Raw genomic sequence first — 20680 nt, forward strand, 5'->3', positions numbered from 1 at the left:
GTGGAAAGGGTGGGGAGGCCTTGGAAGGGGCTGCCCAGGGAGGGGGTGGAGTCCCCACCCCTGGAGGTGCCCAAGGAACACCTGGAGGTGGCACTGAGTGACAAGGTGGGGATGGGACACAGTTGGACTCCATGACCATGGAGGTCTTTTCCCACCTCAAGGATCCTGTGCTGCTCCTCCCCCTGGAGCTCCTTTCCTGGTGCTGAAACCAAACCTTGAGCCAGGACATAAATCCTTTTATTTCATACATAAAAAAGAAGGAAGGAAGGGGCTGTCTCCATCTTTGGTGCTTCCAGTTGTGCATGGAATGTTCTCAGAGGTGGAGTGGCTGTGGCTCTCAGGGTTTCTGTGGACCAGGGGCATTGACCACCAGGCTGTTGTGACAGGCCACAGCAATGCCCCCAATGAGGTTCAGGAACTCTTGGAAGTCCAACTGCCCATCACTGTTCAGATCCAGCTTCTTCATCATCCTGTCCACCACACCTGGATCCTTCTGGTTCTGCAACAGAGATGGGAATGGACCTTTGCCATGAGGCTGGACCTGCTCCAGGTGTGGAACAGCAGCTGCTGAGCTCATGGAATCATGGAATGGTTTGGGCTGGAAGGACCTTAAAGGTCACCAGTGCCACCCCCTGCCATGGGCAGGGACACCTCCCACTGTCCCAGGGTGGTCCAAGCCCTGACCAACTTCCAGGGATGGGGCACAGGGTGGGCTTGGTGACCTTGGAGAGCTTTTCCAGCCTGAATCCATCCTTGTGGCTGCCCCACCCCTGGAGGTGTCCAAGGAACACCTGGAGGTGGCACTGAGTGACAGGGTGGGGATGGGGCACAGGTTGGACTTGGTGACCTTGGAGGGCTTTTCAAACCTCAGGGATTCTGTGAATTGGTGGAATCCCCAATGGTTTGGGTTGGAAGGGACCTTGAAGCCCAACTCACTCCACTCCCTGCCATGGGCAGGGACACCTTCTGGGACCTCAGGTGGCTCCAAGCCCCATCCAACCCATCCTTGGACACTTCCAGGGCTGGGGCAGCCCATCCAGTCCCACCCCTTGCCATGGGCAGGGACACCTTCTGGTACCTCAGGTGGCTCCAGGCCCCATCCAACCCGTCCTTGGACACTTCCAGGGCTGGGGCAGCCCATCCAGTCCCACCCCCTGCCATGGGCAGGGACACCTTCTGGTGTCTCAGGTGGCTCCAGGCCCCATCCAACCCATCCTTGGACACTTCCAGGGCTGGGGCAGCCCATCCAGTCCCACCCCCTGCCATGGGCAGGGCCACCTTCTGCTATCCCAGGTTGCTCCAACCCCTCCTTGGACACTTCCAAGGGGGATGAGACACCCCCAGCCCCCCTGGGCACAGCTGGCACAGCTTCTCCTGCCTGGTGACCCTCACCTTGGTGAAGGCGGCGAGCTCGGTGTTCATGAAGGCCAAGAATTCCCTCTTGGAGAGGGTGGAATTGTCTCCTTCCCGGCCCGCGTAGCGCTGGAAAACGGCCAGGAGGGACTCGATGCAACGCTCGGTCTCGGTGGGCTGTGGGGACAACGGGAATGCCACCTGGAATGCCACCTGCAATGCCACCCATCGGCCCTGGAATGCCACCCATCGGCCCTGCAATGCCAACCATGGGCCCTGGAATGCCACCCATCAGCCATGCAGTGCCACCCATTGGCCCTGCAATGCCACCCATCGGCCCTGCAGTGCCACCCATCAGTCCTGGAATGCCACCCATCAGTCCTGCAATGCCAACCATGGGCCCTGGAATGCCAACCATCAGCCATGCAATGCCAACCATGGGCCCTGCAATGCCAATCATCGTCCCTGCAATGCCATCCATTGGCCCTGCAATGCCATCCATTGGCCATGCAATGCCACCCATCATCCCTGCAATGCCAACCATCATCCCTGCAATGCCAACCATTGGCCCTGCAATGCCAACCATGGGCCCTGCAATGCCACCCATCGGCCCTGTAATGCCACCCATGGGCCCTGCAATGCCAACCATGGGCCCTGCAATGCCACCCATCATCCCTGCAATGCCAACCATGGGCCCTGTAATGCCAACCATGGGCCCTGCAATGCCAACCATGGGCCCTGCAATGCCAACCATCGGCCCTGCAATGCCAACCATCAGCCCTGCAATGCCACCCATCGGCCCTGGAATGCCAACCATGGGCCCTGGAATGCCAACCATCAGCCCTGCAATGCCACCCATCGGCCCTGGAATGCCAACCATGGGCCCTGCAGTGCCAACCATCGTCCCTGCAATGCCAACCATTGGCCCTGGAATGCCAACCATCGGCCCTGCAATGCCACCCACCGGCCCTGCAGTGCCACCCATCGGCCCTGCAATGCCACCCATCAGCCATGCAGTGCCACCCATCAGCCATGCAGTGCCACCCATTGGCCCTGGGTGCCCTCCAGGAGCAGTGGGTGGCACCTCTGCCCGCCCTGCCCAGCGGTGTTTGTTCCTGGTGGGTCATTTCTCTGCACGGGAAGGACCCGGAGAAATGGGGAGGGGGTGGTGGAAAATGCCCCCAGGGAGGGATGGCAGTGCCCACCTTGGTGGGATGACAGTGCCTACTAGGGAGGGATGTCAGTGCCCACCCAGAGTGGGATGGCAGTGCCCACAAGAGTAGGATGGCAATGCCCACCAGGGTAGGATGGCAGTGCCCACTTTGGTGGGGTGGCAGTGCCCACCGGGGTGAGATGTCAGTGCCCACCCAGAGTGGGATGGCAGTGCCCACTGGGGTGGGATGGCAGTGCCCACCAGAGTGGGATGGCAGTGCCCACCGGGGTGAGATGTCAGTGCCCACCTGGAGTGGGATGGCAGTGCCCACCAGAGTGGGATGACAGTGCCCACTGGAGTGGGATGTCAGTACCCAGTGGAGTGGGATGGCAGTGCCCACCAGGGTGGGATGGCAGTGCCCACTGGGGGGAGATGTCAGTGCCCACCTGGAGTGGGATGGCAGTGCCCACCTGGAGTGGGATGCCAGTGCCCACTGGAGTGGGATGGCAGTGCCCACCAGAGTGGGATGGCAGTGCCCACCGGGGTGAGATGTCAGTGCCCACCTGGAGTGGGATGGCAGTGCCCACCCAGAGTGGGATGGCAGTGCCCACTGGGGTGGGATGGCAGTGCCCACTGGAGTGGAATGGCAGTGCCCACCCGGAGTGGGATGGCAGTGCCACCTTGGTGGGATGGCAGTGCCCACCGGGGTGAGATGTCAGTGCCCACCTGGAGTGGGATGGCAGTGCCCACCCAGAGTGGGATGGCAGTGCCCACTGGAGTGGGATGTCAGTGCCCAGTGGAGTGGAATGGCAGTGCCCACCCAGAGTGGGATGGCAGTGCCCACTGGAGTGGAATGGCAGTGCCCACCCGGAGTGGGATGGCAGTGCCCACCGGAGTGGGATGTCAGTGCCCACTGGAGTGGGATGGCAGTGCCCACTGGGGTGGGATGGCAGTGCCCACTGGAGTGGAATGGCAGTGCCCACCCGGAGTGGGATGGCAGTGCCACCTTGGTGGGATGGCAGTGCCCACCGGGGTGGGATGGCAGTGCCCACCTTGGTGGTGCCACCAGGGCTGAGGCTGCTTTTGTGGAGAGAGAAATTTCAGCCCTTCCCTTTTCCCTCCTGCCCCTCCCGGGGAAAAACTGAGTCAGCAGAGAAGAATTTCAGTTGGATCCTCGATCTGCTGCCCCCGGGCACGGATGGGGCAAGGGTGGCACAGGGATGGGGCAGGGATGGGGCAGGGATGGCCTGGGGCTTCTCCGGTGGGCACGGACAGGGCAAGGGGAGGAGATGGGCAAGGGAAAGGGATGGACAGAGAAAAGGGAGGGCATGGACAGGGCAAGGGGAGGGCATGGACAGGGCAAGGGGAGGGCATGGACAGGGGAAGGGGGAGACATGGACAGGGCAAAGGGATGGCATGGACTGGGCAAAGGGATGGCATGGACTGGGCAAAGGGAAGAGATGGACAGGGCAAAGGGAGGGCATGAACAGGGCAAAGGGATGGCATGGACTGGGCAAAGGGAGGGCATGGACAGGGCAAAGGGAGGGCATGAACAGGGCAAAGGGATGGCATGGACTGGGCAAAGGGAGGGCATGGAAAGGGCAAAGGGAGGGCATGAACAGGGCAAAGGGAAGAGATGGACAGGGCAAAGGGATGGCATGGACAAGGCAAAGGGAGGGCATGGACAGGGCAAAGGGATGGCATGGACTGGGCAAAGGGAGGGCATGGACAGGGCAAAGGGAGGGCATGAACAGGGCAAGGGGGGGAGCATGGACAGTCCAGGGGGGCATTTGGGGCTTTTCCCCTGCAGTGACTCTGGGAAGGGCAGTGCAGGCAGTGCCAGGGGGGCATCCTGCCCTTCCCATGCCACCCTCAGCTCCAGGGCCCTCCCTGCCACATCCTGCCCTCAGTTCAGCCTTTCCCGTTCATTTGAGAGGTGCCAACTTCCCTCTGCCCTCAGCTCCTGGTTCCTCTTCCCCCTCCCAGTGCTGGGGGTGTGGGCAGAGCCCGAGGCTGGTGGTGGGCATGGAAACAGTGGGGAAGGGAGGGCAACAACACAGATGCCACCCTTTAGTCCCCCCCTCACCCTGCAGGGACCCTCTGCCCTCCCTCTCTGCCCCCTCCCCATGCCCAGAGCCCTTTGCCAGCACAGCCTTAGCTCAGCCTTGGCACCATCCCTTCTCTCCCATGCCAAGCCCATCCCACTCCAGCTCTGGGGCCTCTTGCAGGAAAAGCTCCTGGCACTGCCCCCTGCCCATGTGGAACCACCTCTGTGCCCCACCCCTGCAGGGACCCTCTGCCCTCCCTCTGCCCTCCCTCTGCCCAGGGTCCCTCCCTGGCACAGATTTGTTGGCACCATTCACTTCCTCCCACCCCTCTGGATCTCCCTTCTCCTTCCAGGGACCCTCTGCCCTCCCCCTGCCCTCTCTTCCCATGCCCAGGGACCCTCCCTGGCACAGCTTTTATTGGCACCATCCACTCTCCTGAGCCAAATGCATCTCCCTCCCTCTCTGGGACCTCTTGCAGGGAAAGCTCCTGGCACTGCCCCCTGCCCATGTGGAACCACCTCTGTGCCCCACCCCTGCAGGGACCCTCTGCCCTCCCTCTGCCCTCCCTCTGCCCAGGGTCCCTCCCTGGCACAGATTTGTTGGCACCATTCACTTCCTCCCACCCCTCTGGATCTCCCTTCTCCTTCCAGGGACCCTCTGCCCTCCCCCTGCCCTCTCTTCCCATGCCCAGGGACCCTCCCTGGCACAGCTTTTGTTGGCACCATTCACTCCCTCCCACCCCTCTGGAACCTCCTCTCCTTCCAGGGACCCTCTGCCCTCCCCCTGCCCCCTCTACCCATGCCCAGGGCCCCTCCCTGGCAGAGCCTTCCCCTGGCACCCTCCACCCCTATGGAACCACCTCTCTGTCCCCACACCTGCAGGGACTCTCTGCCCCCTCTATCCATGCCCAGGGTCCCTCCCTGGCACAGCTTTTGTTGGCACCATTCATTCCCTCCCACCCCTCTGGAACCCCCTCTTCTTCCAGGGACCCTCTGCCCCCTCTGCCCATGCCCAGGGTCCCTCCCTAGCAGAGTCTTCCCTTGGCACCTCCACTCTCTCCCACCATCCCCACACCTTCAGGGACCCTCTGCCCTCCCTCTGCCCCCTCTTCCAATGCCCAGGGTCCCTCCCTGGCAGAGCCTTCCCTTGGCACCCTCCACCCCTCTGGAACCCGCTCCATGTGCCCACCCCGGGGGTCTCTGCTCACTCACCATGGCTGGGCTGGCACCGGACTCGGTGTGGGCACTGCTGGGTTGGCTCTGATGGATCCGGAGGTGGCTCCGGGCTCGGTGGCACCTCTGGCGCTGCGGGCACCGCCCTTGCCGGGGCTGTGTTGGGCAATCCCCGCTCCGACAGCAGATCGGGACCTGCCCACGCCCCCTGCTCTGCCCAGGAATGTGCAGTGCCCCTCCCAACCCGGGCTCTGCCCACTTTGGCCCTTTCCACTCCTCCTTCCCTCCTCCTCCTCCTCCTCCTCCTCCTCCCCTCCTCCTTCTCCTCTTCCTCCTCCTCCTCCTCCTTCTCCTCTTCCTTCTCCTCTTCCTCCTCCTCCTCCTTCTCCTCTTCCTTCTCCTCTTCCTCCTCCTCCTCCTCCTTCTCCTCCTCCTCCTCCTCCTCCTCCTCCTCCTCCTCCTCCTCCTCCTCCTCCTCCTCCCCTCCTCCTTCTCCTCTTCCTCCTCCTCCTCTTCCTCCTCCTCCTCCTCCTCCTCCTCCTTTCGGGAACAGTCGAAGTTTCTCCCTCGGGGCTGAGTTTCCTCCTCCGGGCTGAGTTTCCTGCTCTGGAACCTCCTGAGGTTCTCCAAGAGCCACGAGGAGTTCTGGGAGGTGGAACAGCTCCAAGAAACCCTCCCCAAAATGTTTTCCTTCCTTCTCTCAGTTTTCTGCTCCCCACTGAGATGTTTTTCTCCTCCATTTTTGGGAACAGCAGAAGTTTCTCCCTCGGGGCTGAGGTTCCTCCTCAGGCATCTCCTGAGGTTCTCCAGGAGCCACGAGGAGTTCTGGGATGTGGGGGCATCTGGGGTGGTCCTGGCACTGCTGGGGGCATCTGGGATGGTTCTGGCAGCACTGGGGGCATCTGGGATGGTCCTGACACTGCTGGGGGCATCTGGGGTGGTTCTGGCACTGCTGGGGGCATCTGGGGTGGTCCTGACACTGCTGGGGGCATCTGGGATGGTGCTGGCACCACTGGGGGCATCTGGGATGGTCCTGGCACTGCTGGGGGCATCTGGGGTGGTCCTGACACTGCTGGGGGCATCTGGGATGGTTCTGGAAGCTCTGGGGGCATCTGGGATGGTCCTGGCACTGCTGGGGGCATCTGGGATGGTTCTGGCAGCACTGGGGGCATCTGGGATGATTCTGGAAGCTCTGGGGGCATCTGAGATGGTCCTGGCAGCACTTGGGTTATCTGGGATGGTCGTGGCACTGCTGGGGATGTGTGGGATGGTCTTGGCAGAACTGGGGACATCTTGGATGGTGCTGGCAGCTCTGGGGACATCTGGGGGGGTGCTGGAAGCACTGGGGGCATCTGGAACAGTCCTGGAAGCTCTGAGGGCATCTGGGATGGTTCTGGCAGCACTTGGGGCATCTGGGATGGTTGTGGCACTGCTGGGGGTGTGTGGGGTGGTCTTGGCAGCACTGGGGACATCTTGGATGGTGCTGGCAGCACTGGGGGCATTTGGGGTGGTCCTGGCAGCTCTGGGGGCATCTGGGATGGTAGTGGCACTCTTGGGGGCATCTGAGATGGTTGTGGCACTGCTGGGAGTGTGTAGGATGGTCCTGGCACTGCTGGGGCATCTGGGGTGGTCTTGGCACTTCTGGGGGCATCTGGGATGGTCCTGGCAGCTCTGGGGGCATTTAGGGTGGTCCTGGAAGCACTTGGGGCATCTGGGATGGTCCTGGCAGCACTTGGGGTATCTGGGGTGGTCTTGGCAGCTCTGGGGGCATTTGGGGTGGTGCTGGAAGCACTGGGGACATCTGGGGTGGTCGTGGCACTGCTGGGGGTGTGTGGGATGGTCTTGGCACCACTGGGGGCATCTGGAGTAGTGCTGGCAGCACTGGGGGCATCTCCTTGTGCTCCAGGCTGGCACAGACCCTTGGGAATCGCTCTGGCACCAGCCTGGAGGAGGAGGTGGGCTCGTGGACACCTGGTGGGATTAGGAGGAACATCTGATGTGATGTGACCCAAGCTGGGCAATGTGATGCCCTCCCAGCCCCTCCAGACCCTTGAGGAGCAGCAGGAGGATGAAGGTTGGCACCACTCAGTGCAGTCACCCTCTCCCCACCCTCCCAGACCCTTGAGGAGCAGCAGAAGGACCAAGGTTGGCACCACTCAGTGCAGTCACCCTCTCCCCACCCTCCCACACCCTTGAGGAGCAGCAGAAGGACCAAGGTTGGCACCACTCAGTGCAGTCACCCTCTCCCCACCCTCCCACACCCTTGAGGAGCAGCAGAAGGACCAAGGTTGGCACCACTCAGTGCAGTCACCCTCTCCCCACCCTCCCACACCCTTGAGGAGCAGCAGAAGGACCAAGGTTGGCACCACTCAGTGCAGTCACCCTCTCCCCACCCTCCCAGACCCTTGAGGAGCAGCAGAAGGACCAAGGTTGGCACCACTCAGTGCAGTCACCCTCTCCCCACCCTCCCACACCCTTGAGGAGCAGCAGAAGGACCAAGGTTGGCACCACTCAGTGCAGTCACCCTCTCCCCACCCTCCCAGACCCCTGAGGAGCAGCAGAAGGACGAAGGTTGGCACCACTCAGTGCAGTCACCCTCTCCCCACCCTCCCAGACCCTTGAGGAGCAGCAGAAGGACCAAGGTTGGCACCACTCAGTGCAGTTACCCTCTCCCCACCCTCCCAGACCCCTGAGGAGCAGCAGAAGGACCAAGGTTGGCACCACTCAGTGCAGTCACCCTCTCCCCACCCTCCCAGACCCTTGAGGAGCAGCAGAAGGACCAAGGTTGGCACCACTCAGTGCAGTCACCCTCTCCCCACCCTCCCAGACCCTTGAGGAGCAGCAGAAGGACCAAGGTTGGCACCACTCAGTGCAGTCACCCTCTCCCCACCCTCCCACACCCTTGAGGAGCAGCAGAAGGACCAAGGTTGGCACCACTCAGTGCAGTCACCCTCTCCCCACCCTCCCAGACCCTTGAGGAGCAGCAGAAGGACCAAGGTTGGCACCACTCAGTGCAGTCACCCTCTCCCCACCCTCCCAGCCTCTTGAGGAGCAGCAGAAGGACCAAGGTTGGCACCACTCACTGCAGTCACCAGCTGTTTATTCAGGTTTTTCATGCAGTACATCCATGGGAAGAAGAAGAAGAAGAAGGAGGACCCCCCACCCACCACCACCCTGTGGCTGCTCCAAACACCCCCCAAAGATGGAGCTGGAATTTTTCTCGGCTGCTTTTGGGGTTATAATCCTCAAAAATGGGATTTTTTCTCCCCAGATTTGAGGACTTTCAGGCCCCTGAAATGATGGTTGAGCTACTGGGAGGTTTTTCTTGGCAGTAGAAGGTGGTGAGAACCAGCCATGGGGCCTGGGGTGGCTGAGCATGGGGAGATGCTGAGGGGTCACACCACAGGGTAGGAGAGATGACAGAGACACAAAGGACAGAGAGACCCCAAGGACTCCAATTAGAGCAGAAAAAGTGATTAAATACTGAAGTTTGGTGGAGAAACATCATGAAGGGCAGATCTTGAGGGTGGAAAACCCCAAAACCCCCTTGACACCCTCTCAAGAACCTTTTTGAGTCCATCACTTCTGTCCCACCACATCCCAAACCGAAAGCAGGGAGCAGATCAATCCTCAAAAAAGCCTTGGAGAAGCTCCACCAGCTCCCCCTAAACCACCTTGGCTTCACCCTTGGTGGGACAACCTGGTTCCTGCTGCGAGTCCAGGGGTGGTCCCTGGCTCTGCTCGGGGCCAAGACATGGCTCCTCCTCCCGTGGAAGTTTGGAATCACCTCCTTTCTGGAGGCTCCTCTTGCTCTTCTCCTCCTGGCAGCTCTTTCCTGGTGGGAGGACCTCGATGTCCTCATGGACTCGGGTGGTTTCTTCTCTCCGGGGCACACGGGCACGGCTCTCCTCGTGGACCTCCCGTGGCTCCAGAGCCTGGAGCAGAGATGGACAACCCTTGGCCTTGCTGTCCTCTTGCTCCCTCACCTGGCAGGTGGATCTGGGCACCTTCTCCCGGGTGCCTTTGGATCCATCTCCCTGGGGTTCATTCTTCTCCGTGGTAGGGACCTCAGGGCGCTGGTTCTGCCTCTGGTCCTCCTTGATCTTCACCCTGCAAGAGTCACCTTTAACAACATCTGGCTTGGAGGTAGAAGCCTGGTGAGCTCCTTCCTTCACCTCTGCTCCAACTTGCTCCTCACTGAGAACCTCTGGGTTCTCCTGGCAGCTGGAAGGTGGCACTTTGAGCTCCTCAGGTTGTCCCTCATCCCTTTGGGGTGGTGGCTCTGGGTGGTTGTCCCTGTCACAGGGGACAGTGGGTGGTTGGGTGGTCACGTAGCATTTCTTTGCATAGATGGGCTGGTCCAGGTTGTCAGGCTGGTGACACACAATCCTGTAGGTGGTAGAGTTGGGATCATTGAGGTTCTGGATCACCTGGACAAGGTAGGCAACGGTCTGGGGCTCCAGGGGCTGAGGGACCACCCTCACCTCGGGCCGCTCCTCGGGGTCAGCCGGGACGTAGGAGACCCTCAGGTCACTGACAGGCCCCTCCTCTCCTGGGGGGTAGAGGTCCCTGTTATCCACCTCCAGGGTTTGGTAGATGCTTCGTCCTTCATCAATCTCCTGTTCATCTTCAAGGACCTCCAGGATGGTTTCCTCACGGGTCTCTCTCAGGTTGGTGGTGTCCCCTCTGACCTCCCTGTCCCGGCTCTGGTGGCTGCGGCGCTCAGAGACCTCCAGCTCCAGGTCTCGTTGACGATCGACCCTTCTCACCACAAGGGGCTCTTCTCTGTCTCTTCTGGGGCAGACCCTTCTATCTTCTTCCTCACAGTCACGAGAACATTCCCTCCTTCTCAGCTCCTCACGTGGCTCCTGTACACGGATCTCTCTGAGGACTTTCACGTCGGCTTCCGCTGCTGCAACTCTTGTGTCTCTTGTCCTTTCATACCTCACTGACTCACGTTCTCTCCTTCCATCACCTTCAAGCTCTCGTGTCTCTCTCAGGTTGGTGGTGGCCCCACTGACCTCCCTGTCCCGGCTCTGGTGGCTGCGGCGCTCGGAGACTTCCAGCTCCAGGTCTCGTTGACGATCAACCCTTCTCACTACAAGGGGCTCTTCCCTCTCTCTTCTGGGGCAGACCCTCCTCTCTTCCTGCTCACGGTCACAGGGACGTTCCCTCCTTCTCAGGTCCTCATGTGGCACCAGGTCAATGATGTCTCTGTCAACCTTCACATCACCTTTGGCTTCTGCTGCTCTGGTCTCTCTTGGCCTTTCATATCTCACAGACTCACGTTCTCTCCTTCCATCACCTTCAAGCTCTCGAGTGACTCTGTCCCTGCTGGTGGCCCTTCTGACCTCCCTGTCCCGGCTCTGGTGGCTGCGGCGCTCAGAGACCTCCAGCTCCAGCTCTCGTTGGCGATCGACCCTTCTCACCTCAAGGGGCTCTTCTCTCTCTCTTCTTGGGCAGACCCTCCTCTCTTCTTCCACTTCATGTTCACAGGGACGTTCTCTCCTTCTCAGCTCCTCACGTGGCTCCAGTTCACGGATCTCTCTGTCAACCTTCACATCAACTTCTGCTGCTGCAACTCTTGTGTCTCTTGTCCTTTCATACCTCACTGACTCACGTTCTCTCCTTCCATCACCTTCAAGCTCTCGTGTCTCTCTCAGGTTTGTGGTGTCCCCTCTGACCTCCCTGTCCCGGCTCTGGTGGCTGCGGCGCTCAGAGACCTCCAGCTCCAGCTCCTGTTGCTGATCGACCCTTCTCACCACAAGAGGCTCTTCTCTCTCTCTTCTGGGGCAGACCCTCCTCTCTTCCTCCTCACAGTCACGAGAACATTCCCTCCTTCTCAGCTCCTCACGTGGCTCCAGTTCACGGATCTCTCTGTGAACCTTCACATCGGCTTCTTCTGCTGCAACTCTTGTGTCTCTTGTCCTCTCATACCTCACTGACTCACGTTCTCTCCTTCCATCATCTTCAAGCTCTCGTGTCTCTCTCTGCTTTATGGTGTCCCTTTGCTCCTCCCTGTCCCGGCTCTGGTGGCTGCGGCGCTCAGAGACCTCCAGCCCCAGGTCTCGTTGACGATTGACCCTTCTCACCACAAGGGGCTCTTCTCTCTCTCTTCTGGGGCAGACCCTCCTCTCTTCTTCCACTTCTTCACGTTCACAGGGACGTTCTCTCCTTCTCAGCTCCTCACATGGCACCAGTTCAATGATGTCTCTGTCAACCTTCACATCAACTTCTGCTGCTGCAACTCTTGTGTCTCGTGTCCTTTCATATCTCACAGACTCACGTTCTCTCCTTCCATCACCTTCAAGCTCTCGAGTGACTCTGTCCCTGCTGGTGGCCCCTCTGACCTCCCTGTCCCGGCTCTGGAGGCTGCGGCGCTCAGAGACCTCCAGATCCACCTCCCGTTGATGATCCACCCTTCTCACCACAAGGGGCTCTCCCCTCTCTCTTCTCGGGCAGACCCTCCTCTCTTCCTCCTCACAGTCACGAGAACATTCCCTCCTTCTCAGCTCCTCACGTGGCTCCAGTTGACGGATCTCTCTGTCAACCTTCACATCAACTTCTGCTGCTGCAACTCTTGTGTCTCTTGTCCTTTCATACCTCACTGACTCACGTTCTCTCCTTCCATCACCTTCAAGCTCTCGTGTCTCTCTCAGGTTGGTCGTGGCCCCACTGACCTCCCTGTCCCGGCTCTGGTGGCTGCGGCACTCAGAGACCTCCAGCTCCAGCTCCTGTTGCCGATCGACCCTTCTCACCACAAGGGGCTCTTCCCTCTCTCTTCTTGGGCAGACCCTCCTCTCTTCCTCTTCACGCTCACAGGGACGTTCCCTTCTCAGCTCCTCACGTGGCTCCAGTTCACTGATCTCTCTGTGGACCTTCACATCAACTTCTGCTGCTGCAACTCTTGTGTCTCTTGTCCTCTCGTACCTCACTGACTCACGTTCTCTCCTTCCATCACCTTCAAGCTCTCGAATGACTCTGTCCCTGCTGGTGGCCCCTCTGACCTCCCTGTCCCAGCTCTGGTGGCTGCGGCGCTCAGAGACCTCCAGCTCCAGCTCCTGTTGCCGATCGACCCTTCTCACTACAAGGGGCTCTTCCCTCTCTCTTCTGGGGCAGACCCTCTTCTCTTCCTGCTCACGGTCACAGGGATGTTCCCTCCTTCTCAGGTCCTCACGTGGCACCAGTTCAATGATGTCTCTGTCAACCTTCACATCAGCTTTGGCTTCTGCTGCTCTGGTCTCTCGTGTCCTTTCATACCTCACTGACTCACGTTCTTTCCTTCCATCACCTTCAAGCTCTTGAGTGACTCTGTCCCTGCTGGTGGCCCCTCTGACCTCCCTGTCCCGGCTCTGGAGGCTGCGGCGCTCAGAGACCTCCAGATCCACCTCCCGTTGATGATCCACCCTTCTCACCACAAGGGGCTCTTCCCTCTCTCTTCTTGGGCAGACCCTCCTCTCTTCCTCCTCACAGTCACGAGAACATTCCCTCCTTCTCAGCTCCTCACGTGGCTCCAGTTCACTGATCTCTCTGTCAACCTTCACATCAACTTCTGCTGCTGCAACTCTTGTGTCTCTTGTCCTTTCATACCTCACTGACTCACGTTCTCTCCTTCCATCACCTTCAAGCTCTCGTGTCTCTCTCAGGTTGGTGGTGGCCCCACTGACCTCCCTGTCCCGGCTCTGGAGGCTGCGGCGCTCAGAGACCTCCAGCTCCAGCTCCTGTTGCCGGTCGACCCTTCTCACCTCAAGGGGCTCTTCTCTCTCTCTTCTGGGGCAGACCCTCCTCTCTTCTTCCTCACAGTCACGAGAACATTCCCTCCTTCTCAGCTCCTCACGTGGCTCCTGTACACGGATCTCTCTGTGGACGTTCACATCAACTTCTGCTGCTGCAACTCTTGTGTCTCTTGTCCTTTCATATTTCACAGACTCACGTTCTCTCCTTCCATCACCTTCAAGCTCTCGAGTGACTCTGTCCCTGCTGGTGGCCCTTCTGTCCTCCCTGTCCCGGCTCTGGTGGCTGCGGCGCTCAGAGACCTCCAGCTCCAGGTCTCGTTGACGATCGACCCTTCTCACCACAAGGGGCTCTTCTCTCTCTCTTCTAGGGCAGACCCTTCTCTCTTCTTCCACTTCTTCATGTTCACAGGGATGTTCTCTCCTTCTCAGCTCCTCACGTGGCTCCAGTTCACGGATCTCTCTGTCAACCTTCACATCACGTTCTGCTGCTGCAACTCTTGTGTCTCTTGTCCTTTCATATCTCACTGACTCACGTTCTCTCCTTCCATCACCTTCACATGTTTCACGTCTCTCCTGTCTCTCTCTCTGCTTTATGGTGTCCCTTTGCTCCTCCCTGTCCCGGCTCTGGTGGCTGCGGCGCTCAGAGACCTCCAGCTCCAGCTCCTGTTGCCGATCGACCCTTCTCACCACAACAGGCTCTTCCCTCTCTCTTCTGGGGCAGACCCTCCTCTCTTCTTCCACTTCTTCATGCTGACAGGGACGTTCCCTCCTTCTCAGTTCCTCACATGGTTCCCTTACCCTGATGTCTCTGTGGACCTTCACATCAACTTCTGCTGCTCTGGTCTCTCTTGTCCTTTCATATCTCACTGACTCACGTTCTCTCCTTCCATCACCTTCACATGTTTCACGTCTCTCCTGTCTCTCTCTCTGCTTTATGGTGTCCCTTTGCTCCTCCCTGTCCCGGCTCTGGTGGCTGCGGCGCTCAGAGACCTCCAGCTCCAGCTCCCGTTGCCGATCGACCCTTCTCACCTCAAGGGGCTCTTCTCTCTCTCTTCTTGGGCAGACCCTCCTCTCTTCCTCCTCACAGTCACAAGAACATTCCCTCCTTCTCAGCTCCTCCCGTGGCTCCTGTACACGGATCTCTCTGAGGACTTTCACGTCGGCTTCCGCTGCTGCAACTCTTGTGTCTCGTGTCCTTTCATATCTCACAGACTCACGTTCTCTCCTTCCATCACCTTCAAACTCTTGAGTGACTCTGTCCCTGCTGGTGGCCCCTCTGACTTCCCTGTCCCGGCTCTGGAGGCTGCGGCGCTCAGAGACCTCCAGCTCCAGGTCTCGTTGGCGATCGACCCTTCTCACCACAACAGGCTCTTCTCTGTCTCTCCTGGGGCAGACCCTCCTCTCTTCTTCCAATTCTTCACGTTCAGAGGGACCTTCTCTCCTTCTCAGCTCCTCACGTGGCACCAGTTCACTGATCTCTCTGTGGACCTTCACATCAACTTCTGCTGCTGCAACTCTTGTGTCTCTTGTCCTTTCATACCTCACTGACTCACGTTCTCTCCTTCCATCACCTTCAAGCTCTCGTGTCTCTCTCAGGTTGGTGGTGTCCCCTCTGACCTCCCTGTCCCGGCTCTGGTGGCTGCGGCGCTCAGAGACCTCCAGCTCCAGGTCTCGTTGACGATCGACCCTTCTCACCTCATGGGGCTCTTCTCTCTCTCTTCTTGGGCACACCCTCCTCTCTTCCTCCTCACAGTCACGAGAACATTCCCTCCTTCTCAGCTCCTCACGTGGCTCCTGTACACGGATCTCTCTGAGGACTTTCACGTCGGCTTCCGCTGCTGCAACTCTTGTGTCTCGTGTCCTTTCATACCTCACTGACTCACGTTCTCTCCTTCCATCACCTTCAAGCTCTCGAGTGACTCTGTCCCTGCTGGTGGCCCCTCTGACCTCCCTGTCCCGGCTCTGGAGGCTGCGGCGCTCGGAGACCTCCAGCTCCAGGTCTCGTTGGCGATCAACCCTTCTCACCACAAGGGGTTCTTCCCTTTCTCTCCTGGGGCAGACCCTCCTCTCTTCCTCTTCACGCTCACAGGGACGTTCCCTTCTCAGCTCCTCACGTGGCACCAGTTCACTGATCTCTCTGTGGACCTTCACATCAATTTCTGCTGCTGCAACTCTTGTGTCTCTTGTCCTTTCGTATCTCACTGACTCACGTTCTCTCCTTCCATCACCTTCACATGTTTCACGTCTCTCCTGTGTTTCTCTCTGCTTTATGGTGTCCCTTTGCTCCTCCCTGTCCCGGCTCTGGTGGCTGCGGCGCTCAGAGACCTCCAGCTCCAGCTCCTGTTGCCGATCAACCCTTCTCACCACAACAGGCTCTTCTCTCTCTCTCCTGGGGCAGACCCTCCTCTCTTCCTCCTCACAGTCACGAGAACATTCCCTCCTTCTCAGCTCCTCACGTGGCACCAGTTCACTGAACTCTCTGTGGACCTTCACATCAACTTCTGCTGCTCCAACTCTGGTCTCTCTTGCCCTTTCATACCTCACTGACTCACGTTCTCTCCTTCCACCATCTTCAAGCTCTCGTGTCTCTCTCAGGTTGGTGGTGGCCCCTCTGACCTCCCTGTCCCGGCTCTGGTGGCTGCGGCGCTCAGAGACCTCCAGCTCCAGGTCTCGTTGCCGATCGACCCTTCTCACCACAAGGGGCTCTTCTCTCTCTCTTCTTGGGCAGACCGTCCTCTCTTCCTCTTCACGCTCACAGGGACGTTCACTCCCTCTCAGCTCCTCACGTGGCACCAGTTCAATGATCTCTCTGTGAACCTTCACATCAGCTTTGGCTTCTGCTGCTCTGGTCTCTCTTGTCCTTTCATACCTCACTGACTCACGTTCTCTCCTTCCATCACCTTCAAGCTCTTGAGTGACACTGTCCCTGCTGGTGTCCCCTCTGACCTCCCTGTCCCGGCTCTGGAGGCTGCGGCGCTCAGAGACCTCCAGCTCCAGGTCTCGTTGATGATCGACCCTTCTCACCACAAGGGGCTCTTCTCTCTCTCTTCTTGGGCAGACCCTCCTCTCTTCTTCCACTTCTTCACGCTCATAGGGACGTTCTCTCCTTCTCAGCTCCTCACGTGGTTCCCTTTCGCTGACCTCTCTGTGAACCTTCACATCAACTTCTGCTGCTGCAACTCTTGCATCCCGGGTCCTCTCATACCTCACTGACTCACGTTCTCTCCTTCCATCACCTTCAACCTCTTGAGTGACTCTGTCCCTGCTGGAGGCCCCTCTGACCTCCCTGTCCCGGCTCTGGAGGCTGCGGCGCTCAGAGACCTCCAGCTCCAGGTCTCGTTGACGATCGACCCTCCTCTCCCTCACTCTCCCTCTTCTTCTTGGATCACCTCTCCCTTCCCTCTCCTGTTCCTCCTGGATCTCTCTTTCCCTTTCTTCATATTCAGCTTCCCTTTGCTGGCCCCTTCTTTGCTCCCAGACACGTCCCTCTGGCCCCAGGCCAAGCTCTAGAGGTTCCTCAAGGTATGACTGATGTGGGTGTCTCCTTTCCAGGCTTTCCACCCCACGTTCCCTTTCCAGCTCTTCTTGGTGGGAGCAGCTTCTCTCTTCTCTGAGTGGCTGGTTGGCCCTGCCTCCATCTGCTCCTCGTGGCCTCTGGTTTCTCCTCGTGTTGCATCGTTGGTCCCTCCTTATCTCCTCTAACGTTTCCCTCTCGGTGACCTTCGTGTCTTGTCGCATTTCAGGGTCACAGGACGTGGGGTGGCTCCTGTCCCACCTTTGCTCCTCCTCCTGGAGGTGCTGGTGGCTCTCCCTGCTCTTGATTTCGAGCTCCTGGAGTGTCTTGCCCCCAGTTGGCAGCTTTGTCCTCTGCAGCAGGTGCGGTGCCCTGGGCAGGTACCAGTAGCAGCATTTGGCCACTCTGAACACCAGAAGGAGGAACTCATTAAATTCTATCCTCCCATCCCCATCCCACTCCAGGAACTGCAGGATCTTCTCGATGGTCTGAGGGTCATGTGGCTTCTGCAGGGAAAACACACACAGGGGAACATCAAAGGGGGTTTGGTCCTTCTGCTCCCTGGTAGAGAAATGCAAAATGGGCCAACCACGACCTCTTCTCCTTCCACCTCTCACACCTTCACTTTTGGGGCTCTGCAACAGGTGGCTGGTTTTGTTCCCCACAGTCCTGGTTGTTTCCTGCCTGCAGATGACCAGCTCTGTTCTCTTTGGGATGGGCTGTTCTCCTTCTCCTGGATACACTTCCCACCAGGGAAAGAAAACCACAACTCCCCATGGTTGATTCTCCAGCTTTGGCCCATTTGCTCATGGCAAAATGCCTTGGAAGAGCCATCAGAGTAGTCACAGAATGCCAGAATTCCAGAATCACTGAGGCTGGAAAAGACCTCCAAGGTCAACTTGGGCCCCATCCCCCCCTTGTCACTCAGTGCCACCTCCAGGTGTTCCTTGGGCACCTCCAGGGGTGGGGACTCCACCCCCTCCCTGGGCAGCCCCTTCCAAGGTCTCCCCACCCTTTCCACAAAGAAATTCCTCCTCATGTCCCACCTGCCCCTCCCCTGGCACAGCCTGAGGGCCTTTGCCCTTGGCCTGTCCCTGTTCCCTGGCAGAAGATCCCACCCTTGCCCTTGGCCTGTCCCTGTTCCCTGGCAGAAGATCCCACCCTTGCCCTTGGCCTGTCCCTCTTCCCTGGCAGAAGATCCCACCCTTGCCCTTGGCCTGTCCCTCTTCCCTGGCAGAAGATCCCACCCTTGCCCTGGATCCCTCAGGGATTGCAGAGCCAGAAGGTCCCCCCTGAGCCTCCTTTTCTCCAGCCTGAGCCCCCCCAGCTCCCTCAGGAGTTCTCCAGACCCTCCTCCTGCTGCTCCAGCCCCCTTATCATCCTTGGCCAAGCTCCAGCCCCTCAGTGTCTCTCTTGGAGAACCACCACAAGACTCTCATCCTTTCTCCTTGGTTTTCTTTCCTCTTTCCACACCATGGGAACCCTCCTGGGTCTCTCCTCCCCTTCATGTCCATCCCTGGGGAGCTCCTGCTCACCCAACCCATTTGGATCCATCAGGGAGTTGCAGAGAGCCAGAAGGTCCCCCCTGGGAGAAGATCCCACCCTTGTCCTTGTCCTGTCCCTGTTCCCTGGCAGAAGATCCCACCCTTGCCCTTGGCCTGTCCCTCTTCCCTGGCAGAAGATCCCACCCTTGCCCTTGGCCTGTCCCTCTTCCCTGGCAGAAGATCCCACCCTTTCCCTGGATCCCTCAGGGATTGCAGAGCCAGAAGGTCCCCCCTGAGCCTCCTTTTCTCCAGGTTGAGCCCCCCCAGCTCCCCCAGGAGTTCTCCAGACCCTTCCCCATCGCAAAGGAACCCAACCCCAGCTCCCCTTTGGCTGAAGCCTCCCCATCCCTCTGCCAGAAGAACCAACCCCTCTCCAGAAGAAGATTTTGCAGTCCCTGCAGTCAAACCCTCCCTTTGAAGCCACACTCACAGCGAGTCCATCTGCAAACTCCCTCTGGATGAATTCCTTCATCCTCCTCCTGCTGAGGGTGGAGGAGTCTCCATCTTTCTGGGCATATTTGTGGAAGATGCTGATGATGTTGGAAATGCTGTCTGAGAGGCTGGACATCTTCCTGCAGGTTCAAACAAGCCTGGAAGGAAAGGAGCAGACCAAAGCATGGGAGATGTTCTTGGATCCATGCATGGATAGAGGAGGGAGAGCTGCTGAGGTCAGGCTGGGTCTGTGTGACGGGTCCTCTCCATGTTATGGCAAGATCTGCATCCCCAGAGCACTGGGAAGGAATTCCAGTGCTTGAGGGTTTCAGTGGGATGAGGAGTGTCCTCCAATGTCCTCCTGACGTGTCTGAGGGACTTTGGATAGGGGATGGCAGGATGTGTTTATGGAATCTGGGGGTGGTGACTCAAGAGAAGCCCCAAGAACCTGCCCCATGTGGGCTGTGCCAGAGATGATCATCAGAGAACCATGGAATGGTTTGGCTTGGAAGGGACTTGAAGAATCCCAGAATCCCAGACTATTCTGAGCTGGAAGGACCCCCAAGGATCATCAAGTCCAACTCTTAAGTCAGTGGCCCACAAAGGGGATTGAACCCTTGACCTTGGCATTGTTACAACCAAGTTTTAACCAACTGAGCTGATCTCAGGGATCATCCAAGTCCAACCCCTGTGCCATGGGCAGGGACACCTGGAAGGTCTCCAAGGTTTCCCCAGAGCCTCCTCCAAGCTCTCCCAGCCTGTCTCCAGAGCTCCAGCCCTTGGAGCATCTCTGTGGCCTCCTCTGGGCTCATTCCAGCAACTCCATGTCCTTGTGATGTTTCCAGGACACTCAGCTCTGCCTGTGCCTGGCACAGAACCCTCCGTGAAGCCACTTAGAGGATGTTCAACCCAACCCTGACACAGCCTGAGACAAGATCTTTGTGGGTCAGAGACCTCAAAAGCTCTGACCAGATGTCTGTGGGTCAGAGACCTCAAAAGCTCTTCCTGGAAACCTCCAAAGCCACCTCCTTCCTTCCCTCCTCCTCAGAGGTTCTCCAACCTCTTATCAGGACCATCAGTGGTGAGATCTGAGCTGGAGAAGCAGCTCTGCTGTGTGTCCCTCCCCACCTCAGCAACGTGCAGGGACACACGTGCCACCCTCTGCATCCCAAATCCCAAGGATTTGGGAGATGGAGAACAAGCCACTTCTCCAATCTGCTCCTTCCAACTGGGATGTGACTCCAGACCCAAGGAAGCCACCAAACCTCTCCCTTTTTCCCAACAGAAAACCCACAACAGTGTCCAAAGAACACGGAGAGGAAACCACACAAAGCTCAGAAAAAGCGATGCCAAGAACGACTCGGGCACCCAATGCCAACCTTGGAGACACAACCCAGGCCAAGAAACATTCCAGAAGGAAAGGAACGTTCTAGAAGGAGCAACTCACCCCAAGGAGCGTCGGGGACCGAGTAGAGTTGTCGAGGAGCCGTGTGGGGCCAGGGGCCAACCAGGGACCTTTTATAGGGTCCCTGTGGAGCTCCAGGAGGAGCCACCCCTTGTGGAGATGGTCCTGATTCATCCCTGGCCAAGCCCAGCTGAGCCTCCCCGTCCTCAAACGGGTTCTTTGACTTCTCCTCGGGCCCTTCCCTATCATTTGAACCCCGAAATAGCAGCAGTTGGGCGGCAGTTCCGGCACAGGGCCGGGTGGGGTCGGGTGGGTTTGGGCTT

General features: G+C 58.8%; 2 protein-coding genes across 2 annotated transcripts; both read right to left on the bottom strand.

Moving 5' to 3' along the window:
* Positions 1-219: 219 nt before the first annotated feature.
* LOC139683884 (protein S100-A11-like) lies at positions 220-5852 on the bottom strand. The gene is made up of 3 exons (XM_071579396.1): positions 5766-5852; positions 1393-1530; positions 220-499 (listed from the first exon to the last, which is right to left on the bottom strand). The coding sequence occupies exons 1-3, from the start codon at positions 5766-5768 to the stop codon at positions 338-340; spliced, it is 303 nt and encodes a 100-aa protein (XP_071435497.1). The 5' UTR covers positions 5769-5852; the 3' UTR covers positions 220-337.
* Positions 5853-9391: 3539 nt separating this feature from the next.
* Positions 9392-19088, bottom strand: TCHH (trichohyalin). Its single transcript, XM_071579347.1, has 4 exons — positions 18951-19088; positions 16015-17482; positions 10457-15837; positions 9392-10378 (listed from the first exon to the last, which is right to left on the bottom strand). Exons 1-4 carry the CDS (start codon positions 19086-19088, stop codon positions 9392-9394), a joined length of 7974 nt encoding a protein of 2657 aa, XP_071435448.1.
* Between the last annotated feature and the right edge of the window lie 1592 nt (positions 19089-20680).

This window comes from Pithys albifrons, chromosome 30 (genome assembly GCF_047495875.1).
Source record: "Pithys albifrons albifrons isolate INPA30051 chromosome 30, PitAlb_v1, whole genome shotgun sequence".
In the NCBI taxonomy this organism is placed as follows: domain Eukaryota; kingdom Metazoa; phylum Chordata; class Aves; order Passeriformes; family Thamnophilidae; genus Pithys; species Pithys albifrons.